This window comes from Ranitomeya imitator, chromosome 8 (genome assembly GCF_032444005.1).
Source record: "Ranitomeya imitator isolate aRanImi1 chromosome 8, aRanImi1.pri, whole genome shotgun sequence".
Lineage (NCBI taxonomy): Eukaryota > Metazoa > Chordata > Amphibia > Anura > Dendrobatidae > Ranitomeya > Ranitomeya imitator.
In genome coordinates, this window is record NC_091289.1 from 34,032,916 (window position 1) to 34,055,063 (window position 22,148).

A 22,148-nucleotide genomic window follows, 5' to 3' on the forward strand; every position below is an offset into this window, starting at 1 on the left:
AATTTTTCCAGTATTGCTAAACCGTTGACTGATTTGACCAAGAAAGGTGCTGATGTGGTCAATTGGTCCTCTGCAGCTGTAGAGGCTTTTCAGGAGTTGAAGCGACGTTTTGCTTCTGCCCCTGTGTTGTGCCAGCCAGATGTTTCGCTCCCTTTTCAGGTTGAGGTTGATGCATCTGAAATTGGAGCAGGGGCTGTTTTGTCGCAAAGAAGTTCTGATGGCTCGGTGATGAAACCCTGTGCCTTCTTTTCTAGAAAATTCTCGCCTGCTGAGCGCAATTATGATGTGGGCAATCGGGAGTTGTTGGCCATGAAGTGGGCATTCGAGGAGTGGCGACATTGGCTTGAAGGAGCTAAACATCGCGTGGTGGTCTTGACGGATCACAAGAATTTAACTTATCTTGAGTCTGCCAAACGGTTGAATCCTAGACAGGCTCGATGGTCGCTCTTTTTCTCCCGTTTTGATTTTGTGGTTTCATACCTTCCGGGCTCTAAGAATGTGAAGGCTGACGCCCTGTCAAGGAGTTTTGTGCCCGACTCTCCGGGTGTTCCGGAGCCGGCGGGTATTTTTAAAGAGGAGGTAATTTTGTCTGCCATTTCCCCTGATTTGCGGCGTGTGCTGCAAAAGTTTCAGGCTGATAGACCTGACCGTTGTCCTACGGAGAAACTGTTTGTCCCTGATAGATGGACTAGTAGAGTTGTCTCTTAGATTCATTGTTCTGTGTTGGCTGGTCATCCTGGAATCTTTGGTACCAGAGATTTGGTGGCTAGATCCTTTTGGTGGCCTTCTTTGTCACGGGATGTGCATTCTTTTGTGCAGTCCTGTGGGACTTGTGCATGGGCTAAGCCCTGCTGTTCTCGTGCCAGTGGGTTGCTTTTGCCCTTGCCTATCCCGAAGAGGCCCTGGACGCATATTTCCATGGATTTTATTTCAGATCTCCCTGTTTCTCAAAGGATGTCGGTCATTTGGGTGGTTTGTGATTGCTTCTCTAAGATGGTCCATTTGGTACCCTTATCTAAATTGCCTTCCTCCTCTGATTTGGTGCCATTGTTTTTCCAGCATGTGGTTCGTTTGCATGGCATTCCAGAGAACATCGTCTCGGACAGAGGTTCCCAGTTTGTTTCGAGGTTTTGGCGGTCCTTTTGCGCTAAGATGGGCATTGATTTGTCTTTTTCTTTGGCTTTCCATCCTCAGACTAATGGCCAAACCGAACGAACTAATCAGACTTTGGAGACATATCTGAGATGCTTTGTTTCTGCTGATCAGGATGATTGGGTGTCCTTCTTGCCTTTGGCTGAGTTCGCCCTCAATAATCGGGCCAGCTCGGCTACTTTAGTTTCTCCTTTTTTCTGTAATTCTGGTTTCCATCCTCGTTTCTCTTCAGGGCAGGTTGAGCCTTCGGACTGTCCTGGTGTGGATGCGGTGGTGGACAGGTTGCAGCGGATTTGGACTCATGTGGTGGACAATTTGACATTGTCCCAGGAGAAGGCTCAACGTTTCGCTAACCGCCGGCGTTGTGTGGGTCCCCGACTTCGTGTTGGGGATTTGGTTTGGTTGTCATCTCGTCACGTTCCTATGAAGGGTTCCTCTCCTAAGTTTAAGCCTTGTTTCATTGGGCCTTATAAGATTTCTGAAGTTCTTAATCCTGTGTCATTTCGTTTGGACCTTCCAGCTTCTTTTGCCATCCATAATGTGTTCCATAGGTCGTTGTTGCGGAGATACGTGGTGCCTATGATTCCCTCCGTTGATCCCCCTGCCCCGGTGTTGGTTGAGGGGGAGTTGGAGTATGTGGTGGAGAAGATTTTGGATTCTCGTGTTTCGAGACGGAAACTTCAGTACCTGGTCAAGTGGAAGGGTTATGGTCAAGAAGATAATTCCTGGGATTTTGCCTCTGATGTTCATGCTGCCGATCTTGTTCGTGCCTTTCATCTGGCTCATCCTGATCGGCCTGGGGGCTCTGGTGAGGGTTCGGTGACCCCTCCTCAAGGAGGGGGGTACTGTTGTGAATTCTGTTGTCGAGCTCCCTCCTGTGGTCGTGAATGGTACTTCTGCGAGTTCTGTCTATGGGTTCCCTCTGGTGGCTATGAGTGAAGCTGCGGCTTCTGAGGTTCCTTACACAGGTGACGTGATTTATCCTTTGGTTAGCTGCTCTATTTAACCCCTCTCAGATCGTTACTCCATGCCAGCTGTCAATGTTTTTGCATTTGTTCAGTTCGCTCCTGGATCTCTCTGGTGACCTGCCTTCTCCTGCAGAAGCTAAGTTCCTGATAGTCATTATTTGTTCATTGTTTTCTTGTCCAGCTGGTTATCATGATTTTGTCTTGCTAGCTGGAAGCTCTGGGATGCAGAGAGGCCCCTCTGCACCGTGAGTCGGTGCGGAGGTCTTTTTTGCATACTCTGCGTGGTCTTTTGTAGGTTTTTGTGCTGATCGCAAAGTTACCTTTCCTATCCTCTGTCTATTTAGTAAGTCTGGCCTCCCTTTGCTAAACCTGTTTCATTTCTGCGTTTGTGACTTCATCTTTACTCACAGCCAATATATGTGGGGGGCTGCCTTAACCTTTGGGAAATTTCTCTGAGGCAAGGTAGGCTTTATTTTCCTTCTCTAGGGCTAGATAGTTCTTAGGCTGTGACGAGGTGCCTAGGTCTGGTCAGGAGCACTCCACGGCTATTTCTAGTGTGTGTGATAGGATTAAGGCTTGCGGTCAGCAGAGTTCCACATTCCAGAGCTCGTCCTGTATGAGGTTTAACTATCAGGCCATTCCGGGTGCTCCTAACCACCAGGTCATAACATAGTACCATAGACCCAAGTTCCTTATTTCTTCTTCTCGTATAGAAAATCATAACTCTATGTGAGTTATGGGAGCGGCCAAGGCTAGGTTCACATTTATCCTGTGCTTTATGCTGAGCACTCAGTAGTGGTTTCCATATAAGTCTCCAAAAACGAGAGCCAGGTGGAACCTCCGACAGAGTAATTCAGTATGGGACAGATGGAGACATTTTGTACTCTATCAGGCGTTGCCTGTCTTTTTAGGCGGACTGAAAAGTATACTCTACTACACTATTGTGTCAATCTTAAAAAAGACAAACACAACCGGAACAGAGGCAAAACCAAGTCCAAAGTGACTCCTTCTGACCCATTATACTGAATGGCTTCATCAAGCTGCTGGCAAAATCCAGTTTTCGGTGATATCAATGCAAATCATAAAGCAGTGTAACTAGAAGAAAATTAAGCATTATATAGTACACATTCATATAAATTTGGAAAGTCCTGTCAGAGTCCTTTCATACAGCCAAATCAGATTTCTTGTTTTGCACTGAGAAGGAGCAACACCGCGAAACACATATCTGCAAACAGAGATTCCAGTTTGGCTTTTATCCTAAGTCATACAGCAAGGCTCATTTAAGAGTTGTTGTTGACTTTTAGGATTGCTACTTGCACCAGGTGTCAAAAGCGTTCAAGTCATCTTCCTCTCTGAAGAGGCAATTTGTAAGTTTAATATCCCAGCAGAGCATTGCATGGCCTATAATTCTCCTTACACTAGCATGTCTGGCATGCCACTTTTCACATAGAAAGGCAATACTCCTTAGACCCTAGCTAGAGGCCTCTTATACAGTCAAATCAGATCTCTTGCTTTGCACTGATGAGGGACAACACCTCGAAACACGTGCCTACAATAAGAGATTCTGGTTTGACTTATATCCTAAGTCATGTGGTCAAGGCTTGGTAAAGGGTCGATATTCACTTTTAGGTTCGCTACTTATATTAGGTAGCACTTGAGTTCAAGTCCTCTTCCTCTATGACGGTGCAATTCTCATATTTAATTTTCAGACGGGCATTGCATGGCCTATAAGTCTCCTTACATTGGCATGTCAAGCATGTCACTCTCCATATGAAGAGACATTACTCCTTAGACATAGTTTCTCATACAGCCAAATTAGATCTCTTGCTTTGCACTAAGGATGGGCTAAATCTCAAAACATGTGTCGACAAATAGAAATTCTGAATTGACTTTTATCTTAAGTCACATGACAAGGCTCATTAAAGTGTCGATATTGACTTTTAGGCTATGTGCACACGTTCAGGATTTCTTGCAGAAAATTCCTGAGAATTCCGGACATTTTCTACAAGAAATCCGCAAGAAAACCGCATGCGTTTTTGCCGCGATTTTGCCACGGTTTTGCCGCGTTTTTGCCGCGTTTTTTTCCGGACACTTCCCAATGCATTTTGGAGTGGGAAATCCGCAAGAAAACCGGAAAATTAATGAACATGCTGCGTTTTTTGCCGCGATGCGTTTTTTTTGCGGGAAAAAACGCATCATGTGCACAAAACATGCGGAATTCATTCTAAATGATGGGATGCTTATTGTATGCTGGTTTTTTTTGCAGTTTTATAGCGTTTTTATCGGGAAAAAATGCGAAAAAAACGCAACGTGTGAACACAGCCTTAGGATTGCTACTTCCAATGGGTGGCATTAGAATTCAAGTCCTCTTCTTCTATGAAAATGCAAATTGCATAGTTCTTCCAGAGTGAAAGATGCTCTTTGCAACTGCTCCAAATATTATTAAGTTAACGCAGAATTCCCTAACAGGCTGGTACGGGCTGGAGCTAAAATTCAGTCCTGGCATTTGAAATCACACAGGCCCATGCTGTCCCCATCCCCAAGCACCAGATGGGATATATTACTAAGATTATCCTGCGTGGAGGAAAGCAAGATTTACTACAAGACCAATATTTCTAATGATATCTCCGTCACAACTCCTAATAGTATGGGTGTCTTGAAAACACTGATTCTGTTAACAATAGACAGACAAGGTGGCCCACGACCAGACAGGCCCTTCTGGCAGTTGCCAGAATTGCCAGATGGCCAGTCCAGCCCTGCTAACAAGGTATATAAAAATGTTTTTCAACACTGTACAATCCCTTTAAATGTTCCAGCCTTTAGATGTAAGTAATAATTAATGATACAGACATAGAAATGACAAGGAATTAAACGGCTAAATATATTAGAAAGTAGAAGAACATTTTATCATACAATCAGGGACATTACCATAGTGAGTGCAGAGGTAACTATCGGACCTAGGTAAAGGACTTGTCAGCCCCCTATGACATAACAATAAGTAGTACATAGTACAATAAATGGCACTCATTGGTTAAAAGGGCTCCTGTTACAGATTCTGCTCGCAAATCTCAAGTGTAGATTTCAGTATCTCATATGAAGTGATCCCTTACAACCTGCAGATGGCACTTTCCTCCTATCATATTATTTGTCGCTAGTAAACATTGAGTTTTCGGATGCCATAATCAGTTGCAGTCTTATAGAGATAATATCGCGTTTTTCATTCTTTATGCATAATTGACTTTGATTTCCCTTCTATTCCATGCAAATATAAGCAACGAGAGCAGCGGAAAAAAATCCACGAGGCCCCTGAGACAATTAATTTAAAAAACATGAAGCATTTAAATTAAAACAGATTTATTTTTTTTAGATATTTGAAAAGCAACCACTGAAAATTTATTGGTTGTTACGTAAAAGTATCGTTGGCCCAAAGTTATGATACTCATAGTAACTACAGAAAGTCACTACAGAATCCTCAGACTGTTCTCTGACCTTGTTTTGCACTCTGTGACATTTCACAATTAGGCAATGACAAGAACGGAATTGTTTTCAAAGATGTATCTTTTCATTTACAATATATGGAAGATCCATCTTTGCATCCTATATGCAACAACAATTCCAAAAAAGTTTGTAAAGAAGACAAGAATGCAATTATTCATCACAGAATATAAAACACAGGTCAGAAGGTGAATGTTAGACATTTTTCCACTTCATTTGAAAAAGTTAACTAATTTAGAAATTGATGGCGGTAACAAATCTAAAGCAAAAGTTGACAAAGAGTGGAAAAGTAAGCAGTACTAATGAAAAACAGCTGGAGGGCCAATTTTCAACTTATTCACACGATTGTGTATAAAAAAAGAGCATGTTAGAGAGGCAGAGTCTCTCAGAAGCAAAGATGGTCAGAGATTCACCAATCCATGAATAATTGCCTCTAAGAATTGAGGGACAATTTCAGAAAAATGTTCCTCAACATTTTCTTTACATCTTCACAGTGTCCTAACTTTTTTGGAATTGGGAAGTAACAATCGGAGCTGCTTTGTAAAATTATTATTTTAAATCTCCTACCATTTTGAGTTGACTGTTCCTATGTAGATCTGTGTCTCCATGGCAACAGAATACAAACATGGCTTGTGTAGTCTGTTCTTGCATCACACTCTAACATTAAGGGCAGGAGTAGGCAATCATGTATTCTCTTATCTATGAGAATCGGGTCAATTATGCAAATCATACTCTGATCACAGTTTGATCAGAGTGTCAGCATAGCGTGATCCGATTCTCTAAGATGAGAAGACGAAAAAAAAAATTCTCCATCTTTTCATTCCAGTCGGCGGAAATTGCACTGGGCTCAGATGTCATCCAAGTGATGTTTGGAGCTTTCCACGGACTCATTGACTTGCATGGCCAAGTGTGAACCGAATATCAGACTCGGGCATCCTGAGATGTTTGCCTCGCAACAGCCTCTGCCCGAGGAAGAAAAATCCAACATGTTCATGGCCCCATATAACAACATTGGCCGGAGTGTGATCCGGAGGTTTGTCGGATAGAACTCGGACTGAAAATAAGCTTGTGTGCACCTGATCTAATTGCAATAGCTTAGCACAGCTTCAAAATATTTATCTTTTCCGTACGGAAAGCACAATGGGTCAAATTACTCTCTATACAAGCTCCTTCAGGTGGTCACTATATGCTTCCTAGAGTAGCCCCTCATAGACACAATAATAATGACTAAAAATCCCAGCAAATTATTTCCAAATACAATATATCTCTAATGTTTTTCTATTCATTAGAAATAAAAAATGAACAATGTAGTTCAAGTTCTGCTTTTTGTCAGCAGTGCACTCATTAAAAGGTTAATGCTTTTTAGACAATCATTATTCAATAGGAGTGTTCCCGAATTGTGAACTAAGTCCCATTACTGGCATCCCAAGCAATCGACTGTAATCTGTGGTGGTATCTGGGGACAAGTGTTTAATTTCCCTACAGTGCCTCCAGAGGTGAAAAAAAGAATTACACATTTTACATTAGCATTTAGCAATAATGGACTGTCCAAGTAAGACCATGTTCACATGTTCAGCATTTGGTCAGTATTTTAAATCGGTATTGGAAAGCCAAAACCAGGAGAGGTGTAATATGCAGAAGTGGTGACATGTTTCTATTATACCTTACCTCTGATTGTTCCACTCCTGGTTTTGGCTTACAGATACTGATGAAAAATGCTGGCCAAATACTGAATGTGTGAACGGGGCTTAACAGACAGAACGGCTCGATCACATTCGCTTACCTTTGTTGTAAACATTGGTTGGCACTTGGACGTCACTCAGCGTGATGTTTACAGGTAAGTTATTAAAATGGTCATTAGGTAGAAGCAAAAACTCTTTTCCGAGCTCGACGTAATTTCCATCTTCATCCTGCTCATTTATGAGGACGGCGTTGAAGTATTCATACTGGGTAGAAAAAAAAAGAAAATATTACCCATGACTTCTGTGAAATGTCCATTTCAGTGTGTGGTGACAATGAGATTCATAGGAGATGGTGATTATATTTTCATACTACAATAGTACCGTTCAGAGGGAGAAAAACAAAAGTCAAAATAAATAAATACATAAAATCGAATCACCACTTTTTACCACCTATTAAAAATAAAGAAGTAAAAAAGTAAAAAGTAAATTTATTTGGAATTGTTACATCTGTAGAAGTCCAAACCTCGAAATTAAAAAATAATTAACCCTTTCATTTACAGTGGAAAAAGAAAAAAAAATTGAAATGCCAGAAATACTTTTTTTGATCAACGCAAACCCGTCAACCAGCAAAATAAGAAATGACGAACATGTTGTAAAAGAATTCTCATCATACAAAAATCAAGCTCTCACACAGCACCATTAACAATAAAAAAAGGACCATAATTTTTTTTCTTTTTAAATTACGGAATTTGTTTTTCACTATTTAAGCCCGTTCATGCCATAACCATTTTACCCTTTTTTCATATTCAATTTATTCCTACCCCTTCTTCCAAGAGTCATAACTTTTTTTTCCATCAATATAGTCATATGAGGGCTTGTTTTTTTTGTGGGACAAGTTGTAATTTTGAATGACACCACTTATTTTATCATGTGAAGCACTGGAAAGCGTAAAAAAAAAATCCAAATGCTTTGAAATGGCAAAAAAGTGTAATTTTACAATTGCTTGTTTGGGTTTTATATTTACCATGTTCATTATATGGTAAAACTGACCTGGAGAAGTGATTCCCGAGGTCAGTATGAGTACGCTGTTAGCACAGCAGCCTTGCAGCGCTGGAGCCCTGGGTTCAAATCCCACCCAGGACAACATCTGCAAAGAGTTTGTATGTTCTCTCCGTGTTTGTGTAGGTTTCCTCCGGGTTCTCCGGTTTCCTCCCACATTCCAAAGACATACTGATAGGGAATTTAGATTTTGAGCCCCATTGGGGACAGCGATGATAATGTGTGCAAACTGTAAAGCGCTGCGGAATATGATAGCGCTATGTAAAAAAAAATAAAGATTATTATAGTATATTTTTAATTTATATGGTGAAAATAAAATCAGAAATTTGTAAGAATTTTTTTTTGCCTTTGTCGCCATTTTCTGAGACCAGTAACCTTTTCATTTTTCAGGATCTGGGGCTGGGTGAAAGCTTATTTTTGGTGTTCTGAGCTGATGCTTTTATTGATACCATTTTGGGGTGGATATGATGTTTTTTGATCACCTTTTATTGCATTTTATTGCAATGTTGTGGGGACCAAAAAATACTAATTCAGGCGTTTTGATATTTTTTCCGTTATGCCTTTTACCTATTAGATTAATTTATTTCATATTTTGAGACATTGGACTTCTATGAATGCAGCGATACCAAATATGTATATATATATATATATATATGTATATATATATATATACATATATATATATATATATATATATATATATATACAGTATATTTTTTTATTCTTTTATTTTTACTTGGACTAAAGGGGGGTGATTTTAAGTTTTTTTTTTTTAAATTTTTTTATTTTTTTCATATTTGAAATATAAATTCCATATTTTACTGAATTTAATAGTCCCCTTAGGGGACTTTATGCTGCTTTCATCCGATCTCTTGTGCTATACATAGCACTAGCACGGGCTAGCATTCACAGGAGAATGACAGGCAAGGAAGGTCATCAGCGAACCCTCGGCTGAAATGACAACCCATCAGCACCCTGTGATCATGTCCCGGAGAGCCAAAAGGAGTGCGGAACGATGTCTGCCCCTTGACAGATTGACAGCGAGATTTAACAGGTTAACAGCCGTGGGTGGCAGTTCCTCTCCACCCGCGGCTGTTAAAGGCACATGATGGCCGATTAAATCAGCCATCATGTGCCTGGAAAGGTTGTGTGCTCGGCATGTGAGAGACATGACAAACAGATGTAAATTTACGTCATATGTCGCGAAGGGTTTTAAATTTAAAAAATTTTTCTTACAAGTTTAGCATCGCCGTAGCAGTACTGATCTTTAAAATATTATATTGCCAGGTCATATTTACTGTACAATTAACTTCATAAAAAAAACTTCCATTAAAACAATATCAGAATTCCGTTTCTTTATTCTCTATTTCCACAGCACAGGATTTTTTTTTATGATTTTACTATATTGTATGTTAAAATAAATGGCGTCATTCAAAACTATAACTTATCATACGGCTATCTGGATGGAAAGATTAAAAAAAAGTTATGTCTCTTAAAAACAGAATATTTACTGCGCTTTGGTTGTATCTTTCGCATCTTCTCACAGAGGGCATGCTGTCCTCGTGGATTGTGCACTCATTTTGTACACTATTTCCTGGTAAGAGATAAGCTGGGAAACTTTTGACAAATATATTGATTCTTTTTGACCTACTGCGAAAGAAAAAACAGATGCCACGAGAATTCGAAGTTCTGCCTGCCCTTCGTTATCTTACATGATAGTTGGAGACTTAAGGGGAAACTGGTCTAATTAACGAAGATAAAACTAATGAGAATGGCCATTTGTTCGTCAAGCATTTAATCTCATCCTCTAATTTTAACCCAAATACAAAAGCCAAGACTTTGTGATGCAGAGCAGGAAAGGATTATTGAACTTAAAGCAGAAGTTACATTATATGAAGAAGTCAAGGATAAGGCTTCCAGATATGGGTGGTAAAGTTCCTGGGCTACGAAAATGATTTCATGTGAAATCTAGGATTACTACTTCCAAAAGGTGGCACTAGAGTTCAATTCTTCTTCCTCTCTGTAGAACCAATTTGCATATTTCATTACCCAGAGGAGCATTATATGGCTTATAAGTCTCCACACTCTGACATGCCAGGCCTTGTTTATCACTCTCCACAAAGACAAATGTTATCCCTTAGATCCTTGTGAAATCTAGAAATGCTTACAGAGCAATTAAACTTTAATTTTTTTTATTTTTTTTGCAACATGGAAAGTTATGAAACTTTGCAAATTACTCTTATTAAAGGACTTGTCTTCATTCATGTAAAAAAAATGCTTGTTAGAGGCTTCCAAACATCAGCTTTTCTCCAGTCTATTCACCTGCCCTCAGCTGCATTGATATCATAGCGCACTCTTTTGGAGTACAGATGATGGCAGTGATGAGTCAGCTCCTGTCTACATCTCTGTGTATTCAGCTTATCAGAACAATTTCAAGCAGCTGCTTATCCCCAGTGTAAGGCCTGAGTCACACTATCGTAGAATACAGGCGAGTGCTATGCAAGAAAACATCGCATAGCACTCGGACTAGTGTTAATCTATGGGGCAGCTCACATCACCATTTATTTTCTCGGGCGTATTCAGTGTGCGTGTAAAATTGCAGCATGCTGCCATTGTCACCGAGACTCGGCCGAGACTCGCCAATGCAAGCCTATGTGTAATGTCCCAGGTAACCAGATGTTACAATGATGTTGCCTTCATTTCGGGGAGGGTGATGTCATGCTTGGAGCTAAGGAGGATTCCCTTTACCAGGTAATGCACCTGCATGCAACACATTCTGAATCCAGGCCAGAAGGGAGAGCTCTGAACCCAGATTCAGGGGAGCTTCCCCAACTTTAAGTACTCTGGTCTGGAGGAAGAGTTAGTTAGTTGGTCCAGGGAGACCAGATGAGAAGGAAGTCTGGAACAGACAGAGAGAGCAGAGAGTGGGGCCTTGCAGTCACAAGTGGTGCTGCAGCTCCAGGAAAGGAGAAGAACCTGAAGGGTTTCAGTGATAGTGAGAACCTGAGGAGAGAAGCAAAGGAGAAGAAAGGAGCTTGGAGGTGAACTGTGACCAGGCACCCTCTGAGCCGAAGCGCAGGAACTGGGCACCGGGAGCCCGAATTTGTGTCGAACTCCAAGTCTCACAGCAGAACCAGAGGGTGGAGGACTTTATATAGTCTGTCCACACCCATACCCAAAGGTGCAGCAGTACACAAAGAGCCCGGGTCGTGAAAGAGACCCTGTAAAAAGGCTCACACTGCCCGCCATATGGGTTACTGTGCCAGAACAGGAGAGGATTTTGCAAGGGAGCCACAGTCAGCAAAGACCTCGCAGATGAGCACGAGCAGGAAGGCTTACAATCCTCACCTGGGAGAGGGATCCACCATTGCCTCCAGGCCGGCTGGACCACATCACCACCTGTTGCTGGTACTCTGGACTTTGGCTTGCTTCAACCAGTAAACCAGGTAAAGACATTGCAACCCTGTGTCCTTCATATATTCTGGCACCACACCACTCTGGCCAAACACAGCGGGAGCCTTGGGGACCCAGCTTCACCTGTGGGACGTGATACCACTTTAGCTTCTGTACCATCACCCCCAGAGGACCCCTTTAAGCAGTGTCGGTCACCCCGACCGAGTACCACAGATGGCGTCACAAACTTTTATTATTTTCCCCATCCCTTTAAAGACTATCCCTTTTACTTGGCGCCCAGGGCCACGGACCGGGTCGCTGCCACCGTGACCACCCCTTTAATGATGACCGGACCTGGTACCGAGCACCCCTAGGCCCTGGCAGGCGTTCCATATGTGTGTGAGAAAAAAATCACAGAGCGCTTGGACCATACGAGTGCTGTTCGATTTTTATGCACCGGTGTCCTTTGAAAAGCTGACAATTCATCTGCCATGTACAGTATAATCACACTGACAGGTTAAAATAGAATAGATAGAATAGATAAATACACCTAGGATACATATATATATATATATATATATATATATATATACAGTGGGGCAAAAAAGTATTTAGTCAGTCAGCAATAGTGCAAGTTCCACCACTTAAAAAGATGAAAGGCGTCTGTAATTTACATCATAGGTAGACCTCAACTATGGGAGACAAACTGAGAAAAAAAAATCCAGAAAATCACATTGTCTGTTTTTTTAACAATTTATTTGCATATTATGATGGAAAATAAGTATTTGGTCAGAAACAAACAATCAAGATTTCTGGCTCTCACAGACCTGTAACTTCTTCTTTAAGAGTCTCCTCTTTCCTCCACTCATTACCTGTAGTAATGGCACCTGTTTAAACTTGTTATCAGTATAAAAAGACACCTGTGCACACCCTCAAACAATCTGACTCCAAACTCCACTATGGTGAAGACCAAAGAGCTGTCAAACGACACCAGAAACAAAATTGTAGCCCTGCACCAGGCTGGGAAGACTGAATCTGAATAGCCAACCAGCTTGGAGTTAAGAAATCAACAGTGGGAGCAATAATTAGAAAATGGAAGACATACAAGACCACTGATAATCTCCCTCGATCTGGGGCTCCATGCAAAATCCCACCCCGTGGGGTCAGAATGATCACAAGAACAGTGAGCAAAAATCCCAGAACCACGCGGGGGGACCTAGTGAATGAACTGCAGAGAGCTGGGACCAATGTAACAAGGCCTACCATAAGTAACACACTACGCCACCATGGACTCAGATCCTGCAGTGCCAGACGTGTCCCACTGCTTAAGCCAGTACATGTCCGGGCCCGTCTGAAGTTTGCTAGAGAGCATTTGGATGATCCAGAGCAGTTTTGGGAGAATGTCCTATGGTCTGATGAAACCAAACTGGAACTGTTTGGTAGAAACACAACTTGTCGTGTTTGGAGGAAAAAGAATACTGAGTTGCATCCATCAAACACCATACCTACTGTAAAGCATGGTGGTGGAAACATCATGCTTTGGGGCTGTTTCTCTGCAAAGGGGCCAGGACGACTGATCCGGGTACATGAAAGAATGAATGGGGCCATGTATCGTGAGATTTTGAGTGCAAACCTCCTTCCATCAGCAAGGGCATTGGAGATGAAACGTGGCTGGGTCTTTCAACATGACAATGATCCAAAGCACACCGCCAGGGCAACGAAGGAGTGGCTTCGTAACAAGCATTTCAAGGTCCTGGAGTGGCCTAGCCAGTCTCCAGATCTCAACCCTATAGAAAACCTTTGGAGGGAGTTGAAAGTCCGTGTTGCAAAGCGAAAATCCAAAAACATCACTGCTCTAGAGGAGATCTGCATGGAGGAATGGGCCAACATACCAACAACAGTGTGTGGCAACCTTGTGAAGACTTACAGAAAACGTTTGACCTCTGTCATTGCCAACAAAGGATATATTACAAAGTATTGAGATGATATTTTGTTTCTGACCAAATACTTATTTTCCACCATAATATGCAAATAAAATGTTAAAAAAACAGACAATGTGATTTTCTGGATTTTTTTTTCTCAGTTTGTCTCCCATAGTTGAGGTCTACCTATGATGTAAATTACAGACGCCTCATCTTTTTAAGTGGTGGAACTTGCACTATTGCTGACTGACTAAATACTTTTTTGCCCCACTGTATATATATAGTGCCCCAGGGTCCTGGTCATCACAGTAACATTGCTTTCCTCATGGGGAGGGTGATGTTACGCTTGGAGGCAAGGAAGGATAACTTTCACCAGGTAAACACAAGCATGCAACATGTTCGCACTGCAGACCACAAAGGGGAGCTTTTGATCCTATTCCTAGGTGACTCCCCTATATATTGTGGTTTTGGAGGGAAAGTGAGATAGTTAGTGCCAGACAGCAGACTGGAGCAGTCTGAGGCAGAGACAACATCGAAAGCCGAATATATTGCAGTGAGTGTGCAGGAGAAAGGAGCACAGGAGAGGACACCAGGGGGAGGACAGCAGTGAGCAGACTGTCTCCCTGGCCAAGAGCAGATAACCGGTAGCCAGGACACCGAGGTTGTAAGGGACTCTAGGACTTACATCAGAGACCAGTAGGACAGCTGAATTGCAAGTTACCTGTCCGCCACACACACCTGAAGACACAGTAACACATAGAGCTCGGGGCATGATAGAATCCCTGTAAAAAGGCTTGAGTTACCTGTCATACAGGTATTGTCCTATCCTATATGGGGGACAGAGATAAGAACTGAGAGGACCTTATCCGAAGCCATAGGTAGTAAGGGACTACAATACCACTGCGGTGAGAATTAAGGCTCTTAATTCTCACCTGGAAAAGGGGACTCCCAACTTGCCTCCAAGCTGGCCTGTCTCTGCCTATCCTGTGATCTGGTACCCAGGACTGTCGCTGCCTGAAGTCTTCAGTAAGCAAGGTAAAGAGACTGCAAACCTGTGTCCTCGTTCCTTACTGCACCCTTCACCATCATCCATCTACACACCGGGAGCCCTGGGGATATACTTCACCTGTGGGAAGTTATACCATCTAGCTGCCATAACATCACCCCAGAGGACCCCTTAAAGCAGTGTCGGTCCCCACTGACTGAATACCACAGGTGGCATCACGAGCATAAACTTTATTCAATTCCCCTTTTACATGCGTGCCCAGGGCCACGGACCGGGTCGCCACCGTGACATCCCCCTGTGAACACTGGACCCCGTACCGGGTACCCCACGGCCCTGGCTGGTGACCCATATACATGTCAGTGACACACATATATATATACAGTATATATATATATAGTGAGGTAGTGACTCCTGTTACAGCTAGGGGGCACTGTTTCTGCTCTCCAGAATGCGCACAGAGGTGTAGTGAGGCCATGAGGGCATATGACAGTCACAGGTGTGGCTGTGATTAGAATGGTGAAGCAGTGACTGATTAAAAAGCCCTGTAGTAGAAGGGGAGGTGTGTCAGTGTTGGTTTGGAGGCAGACAGAGCAGTTGTCTGCATAGCACTTTCTGTGTGGTGCAACACAGGGGCAAGAGGAACCAAGGGGACTGACACCCTGCGTCCCGGGATGTCTTGTGTTTGCCAGGCTGCAATCCAGAGGATAGCGTGTGGTGCATGGCATGAGTAAAGACACTTGGTAATGGTAACGGCTGGTAACGGCGTGCGGTTGCCCCAGGGAAACTGGACAAAGGGAAGTCTGGCCTGTGTAGGGACTGCAAACTTAAGCCGTTTCCTGTGTATTTCTAATTGACTGTGTGAAGTAACACAATAAAGGAACATTTTGTTTGAACTTGCTTAGGTCACTGCCATTTCACTGCATATGGTCCTACCTCTGCATCACAATATATATATATAAGTATTTATATTAGATAGATAGAAGAAAAGCCGGCTATTCATCTGCCGTGTTATGTAAATCACAGCAGGAGCCAACAGGATAGCATAGATGGATCATATACAGTACATACAAATAGAATAGGTAGATATACAGATGTCTGTGACAAATACAATTAGTACAGTGTGTGTGCAGCTTACTGACATGTATTTAATTAATAAAAGTTTATTTTTTGGAAAAAAATGGCATTGGCTCCCGAGCAATTTTCATAACCAGCAGAGGGAAAGTCAATGGCTGGGGGCCGATGTTTATAGCCTGGGAAGGGGGTGATACCCATGGTGCTTCCCTGGCTATTAATATCAGCTCACAACTGTATACTTAGTGTTTACTGGCTATTAAAATAGGGGACCATAAAAAAAATGACATAGGGTCCCCCTATAATTAATAACCAGCAAAGTCTATGCATATATTAATAGCCTAGAAAGGGGTCATGGATACTCGACCCCCAGGCTAAAAACATCAGCTCTCAGCTGCCACAGAAAAGGCGCATCTCTAAGATGCATCAATTCTGGCAATTAGCCTAACTCTTCCCACTTGCCCTGTAGCGGTGGCACGTGGGGTGATAGTTGGGGGGGATGATGTCACCTTTGCTTTGTCAGGTGACATCAAGCCCCGAAGTTAATAATGGAGAGGCATCAATAAGACGTCCCCATTACTAACCCCATAGTCATTTTATATAAAAACACAGACATCCAGAATAAAGTCCTTTAATTGACAGAATAAGGATTCCTTTAATAATCTTAAGTAAACCATATTTATGACCTCGCCCATTTCCCCAATGCCCTTGTGGAGATCAGACTGAACTAAAGGAATCCATCTTATCTTCTTCCTGAGAAATCTCGCTTACAACAAGATACATTTCTGCTGACTTGACATTTCCTTTTATGGAAGTAATCATGTGTGCATTCCTTCTTTCAATAGCAGCCTTTCATTCACCTTCCAGATGATGTAACTTTCTACTGATAAAGACTGGTATAGATTGTTTATGTAAGAGATAGTGAAATATGAGCGCTTGTGCGCATGTCTGTAAAAGAATAATTCTTTTCTATATAAAGGGAGGGCAAAGCCCAGAGAGAGAGATGTGCTCCTGGGCTTCCCCTGTACATGATCACACAATACCTTGTTTGCATGTCATTTACTTAGGATCCCTACCTCTAGTAAGCCAGGGACTGAGAAGGACTTAACATTTCTTTGGCGCACCGAACAGGGACCCGAGATGAGAGTATTTGCTCGAGATTCACCTGCAGATACGGACAACGGAGATCTGGGATAATGGACGGCAAATGAACTGAAAAACCTGGCCAGGTAAGAGACATTATTAGTTCTCTTTTATCTGCCTTGTATTATCCGAAAGATCTCTATGAGCCGTGTCACGCTGGGTTAGTCTAGTAGTGAGTAGATACCTATAAAACTCGGGTTACTATATTGTATAGATTTATGAGTCCTGTCCCTGGCAGTGTGTGAACAGTGTGAAGGTTGTGGTATGTTGTGAAAGAAGAGCAAAAGTGCGTAGAAAAATAAGCCGAAATAGTTGGGGTATAAGCCTTATACACGGAAGTCAGCCTAACTGGGTCATGTGGTTGCGTCCTTTCGGGGAGACCTCCGCCCATGCTTGACTCTCATTTAAGTGCTTAACCTCCTTCATTTCTGGATAAGGTTTGATAGAATGAGCCCAGGACGCGGGTCCATGAGCCTGGGACAAGTATGCTAACTGACACAGAAAGTTTTGTGATCTGTATGGTGTTGCTGGGTCTGTTTGCGTGCATAATAGCACTTAAGTACATTCTGCACATTAGAAAGAATGGAGCAGATCAGCCCTTCAATATTTTAGCTCCCTAGGAGAGAAGGCAACGAGACATCACCTAGGATAAGTGATTGTCCAAACGTCACCTGGGGTAGAAATAGCTAATATTGAAAAAAAAAAAAAAAGAAAAATGGGAAATAAACAGACAAAAACCGTCTTAGGACAAGTGGAAGCAGCAGATATCATACAGGAAAGATGTGGGAAGACAGTCAGAAGTCAGATTAGAAGGGTAAGAGAAAAATTGGGAATTTCAGAAGCACTTATGTTCAGTACAGAATGGGAAAAACTGAGTAAAGAACGAGGTGGAATTATCAAAGACAATGGGTGGGAAGAAATCATACACTGTATGATAGAGGTCTCAAAAACAGCTAAAGAGGAGAATTGGAAGTATGATCCAGACACTTCCAAATGGATTATGGGGAAGGGAAAAAGTTGTGACATAATCCCACCACCTTACCTAGATCCAAAAGCCCAATCATTTGTACCATCTGGAGGAGCAGAAGGAGGAAAACAATTTCCAGCCTTGTATCCCAATCTTGGTGGGGTAGGAGGATGGGTATGTTCACACTGTGGACAACAAAATCCAGATTGGAGAAATGATTGCCTAGTTTGTGGTACACCTAGACATGGCGCTGTACTTGCCCCTGTTAGGGTAGTACCAAGACCCTTTAGGGAACGTGGTGCTGACGGGGTAATGGGAACTAGATATCACCAGACCCGACAGTATTTTCCTTGGTCCCCTGCTGAAGGTATGTCCCTCCTGCATAATGCGCCTGATCCCACTCAATATCCCATCCGATTTGCACAATACATACAACAAATCATGCAGACTCATGCTGGGGTCTGGGCGGACGGGGAAGAATTATGTAGAATGAAAATGTCCCCCGGACTTTTTCAGGAATTATTGACACACCTACAGCCCAATAGACCAGTGGCAGAAGGGGGTGCCTTACAGACAGAAGCATCAGGTACCCAGTTCATAGAGGCATTAATAATTTTCATGAGAGAAAAACAGAGGGAAAGGGGATCTACGGGTGTGATTATGCAGAAATTTGGGCAAAGTATTGAAGAATATAGTCAAGAATTAGAAAATAGCTTTAGGGATGAAGGATTGGATTTGACTGATGCTTCAGTAAGGAGACTTTTTACAAAACAATTAATAGAGGGGCTAGATCCGAAAATCAGAGAAAAATTTAAATCCTCTACTCCAGATTGGAGAACAATTGAACAACCAAATATTGTGAAACAACGATGTTTAGGAATAGTCATGGATATGAGAGAGAATCGTAAGCCTGTTAGAATAGCACAAGCTAATACAGGAGGAAGAGTGAGACACAACTTTCCTTGCCACTACTGTAAAAAGCCAGGTCATTTCCAAAGAGAGTGCAGGAAGAAGTTGGCAGATATAAAGTCAGGCAAATTTGTTCCCAGAAATAACCCTCCCCAAACGGACAACCAGCAGAAATCTACCATCATAGATGGTCCCATACCAGATTCAGATTGACTCGATGTGTTACAAACTTCCCTACCAGCTAGAAGACCTATGATACAGGTGAATGTGGGGGGGAGAGAGATTCCATTTTTGATAGATACAGGTGCAACTTCCTCAATTTTGAATCAAGATTTTCTTCCGAATCCGGAAGATATTTCAGAACAAACAACTTTTGCTGAGGGTTATGATGGGGTAATTCGAACACTGCCATATACTGTGCCCCTAGAGGTCTCATTAGGACCTAAATGTTTTGCATCCAGATTTTTGTATGCCAGAGGTGCCCCAACATGTTTGTTAGGAACTGATGTCCTAAAGAAATTAGAAGCTAACATCAATTTTAGGGAAGATGGCACAGTTATACTGACTATCCCTGATGATGCAGAAACATTAGAACAATATGTTAGAATTCAGGCTTTTGAGGATTATGCTGAAGAAAAAGAGTACACCACAGATCTAGACCTCTCAACGGTCCCAGAAACACTGTGGGCACAGGGTGACACTGATGTGGGATTATTGCATATCTCTCCTGTAAAACTATCTGTGCAACCAGGAACTGTTCTCCCACAGCTCAGACAATACCCTGTGAGTGCCCAGCAGGAACTAGCGATTACAAAACAGATAGAGGGATATAAAGAGAAAGGGGTTTTGGTAGAGATACAATCACCTGCTAACACTCCTCTGTATCCAGTCAAAAAGAGAACTCTTGATAAGAGTTCTATGCCCAAATATCGTATGGTACATGATTTAAGAGAAATAAACAAAGTTCTAGATCCAATCACCCCAGTTGTACCCAATCCTCATACGTTACTATCACAGATACCAGCCAGTTCTCAAGTGTTTACTGTAATAGATCTTTCAAATGCATTTTTCTCGGTTCCTTTACACCAAGATAGTTGGCATTTGTTTGCATTTACATTTAAGGGCAAACAGTTGGCGTGGACACGCCTTCCACAGGGAATGATACACTCCCCTACTCTTTATTCAAATGCCCTACAAACAGTCCTTCAGAGGTTTGAACCCGAACCACAGGTAGTAATTTTGCAGTATGTGGATGACCTACTACTTTGCTGCCCAGATCTAGAAACTGCAGAAAGGTCCACTGTGAGTTTACTATGTTTTTTAGAAAAAGAAGGGTGTAAAGTGAATAGACAAAAGCTACAAGTTTGTCAGACCAAAGTGGTCTTTCTAGGTCATTGCATTTCTCAAGGTAAAAAGCATCTTACACCACAAAGAACTGAAGCAATAAGACAGATGAATGAGCCTAGAAATCATAAACAGCTACGAGCATTTTTAGGAATAGTGTCTCATTGTAGACAATGGATTATACATGCCAGTCAACTAATGCAACCACTGTATGACTGTGTAAAAAGTGAACCTTATTTGTTGACAAAAGAAGGTCAGATTTCGTTCCAACAATTAAAAGATGCCCTTGTTTCAGCTCCAGCGTTAGGGCTACCAGACTACACCAAACCGTTTCAGCTTATGGCTGCAGAAGTTGATTCCCATGCTACAGGAGTTCTTACCCAGAAGCATGCAGGGAAACAAAGACCAATTGCATATCTTTCAGCAAGGTTAGATCCCGTAGCTAGAGCAGCGCCAACCTGTGTACGTGTAGTTGTTGCTGTCTCACTATTGTTGGACAAAGCATCAGAAATTGTCCTAGAGTATCCACTCACAGTTCAAACTACACATGATGTTTATGGGATATTAAACCAGGTCCAACCAAAACACATTTCCATGGCCAGACATTTGCGGCTGCAGTGTTCTTTGTTGCTCCCCTCTACTATCACATTTGCTAGGCTTCAGACTCTCAATATAGCTACACTGCTACCTCTCGAGTCTGAAGGGGGGAATAAGGACACTGATCCACACGCAAATTTTTTCCCTACAGACACACATGATTGTACAGAGCTCATTTTACAAGAAACGGTAGGCTTACCCAATGTATCCGAAACACCACTTCAAAATCCAGATTTAGAGCTGTTTATAGATGGTAGTAGGTTTGCAGATGACACAGGTAACTTCCATACAGGGTATGCAGTTGTGTCAGAATCTGAAACTCTCAAAGCAGAACCACTTCCACCGAAACAATCTGCACAAGAAGCAGAACTAACAGCATTGATTGAAGCTCTTAAAATAGCTGAGAACCAGACAGCTAATATATACACTGATTCTAGGTATGCACATGGTATTGTGTTTGATTTTGGAGTAATCTGGAGAGCTAGAGGTTACATGACAGCGTCAGGACAACCTGTAAAACATGCTTCTCTGATCAAACAGATCTTAGAGGCTGCACAAGAAACAAAAGAAGTAGCAGTAATCAAGGTAGCTGCACATGTGAGACTCGACACTAGGGAATCTAGGGGAAATGATAGGGCTGATAAAGCAGCCAAAGCAGCAGCTGTCAAACCCTTACAACAGGTTCATACTGTAAACCCCACAGAAAATACTGAAGATAGACTGAGACAAGCACAGGAAGATGCAGGAGAAGAGGAGAGGGACAGGTGGAAAAAGGAAGGGGCAGAAGAACAAGCGGGAATTTGGAAGAAAGATGGACTAATATGTCTACCTAGAGCCTGGTATCCGATTGTAGTTGGTGGACTGCACCACCCTACTCATGTGTCTGCAAATGCAATGACACTACTGGCAAAGCAAGTCTGGTTGGCTCCAGGTTTTGGCAACTATGCAAGAGACTATTGTGCTGCATGCGCTATATGCCTGACACATAATCCCGGACAGACAACAAAGACCCCTATGAAGCACCACGTCCGACCTCTCTACCCGTTTCAGCGATTACAAATAGACTTTATCCAGCTGCCAAAAAGTAATGGGTATGAGTATGTGTTGGTATGTGTGGACATGTTCTCGGGGTGGCCAGAGGCCTATCCAGTTCGGAAGGCTTCAGCTAAAAACACTGCTGTAAAGCTAGTTGCCGAACTGATACCCCGTTACGGTCTCCCTGAAGTGATCGAGTCAGATAGGGGTACTCATTTCACTGGAGAAATATTTCAAAATGTACTGAAAATGTTGGGTGTTGAAAGTCAGTTACACACTCCGTACCATCCTCAAAGTTCTGGTAAGGTAGAACGTATGAATGGAACTTTAAAATTAAAAATACAGAAAGCCATGGCTGAAACAGGAAAGCCTTGGACAGAATGCCTTCCACTGGCCCTTTACTCA

General features: G+C 42.4%; 1 protein-coding gene across 4 annotated transcripts in view; it reads right to left on the reverse strand.

The window, feature by feature from the left end:
- CACNA2D3 (calcium voltage-gated channel auxiliary subunit alpha2delta 3) overlaps window positions 1–22,148 on the reverse strand; it is a 1,133,445-nt gene that overhangs the window by 656,671 nt on the left and 454,626 nt on the right. For all 4 annotated transcript variants that reach the window (XM_069736702.1, XM_069736703.1, XM_069736699.1 and 1 more), the window contains exon 5: window positions 7,399–7,561. In XM_069736702.1, coding sequence (XP_069592803.1) covers window positions 7,399–7,561 — 163 coding nt within the window. The remainder of the gene's footprint in view (window positions 1–7,398; window positions 7,562–22,148) is intronic.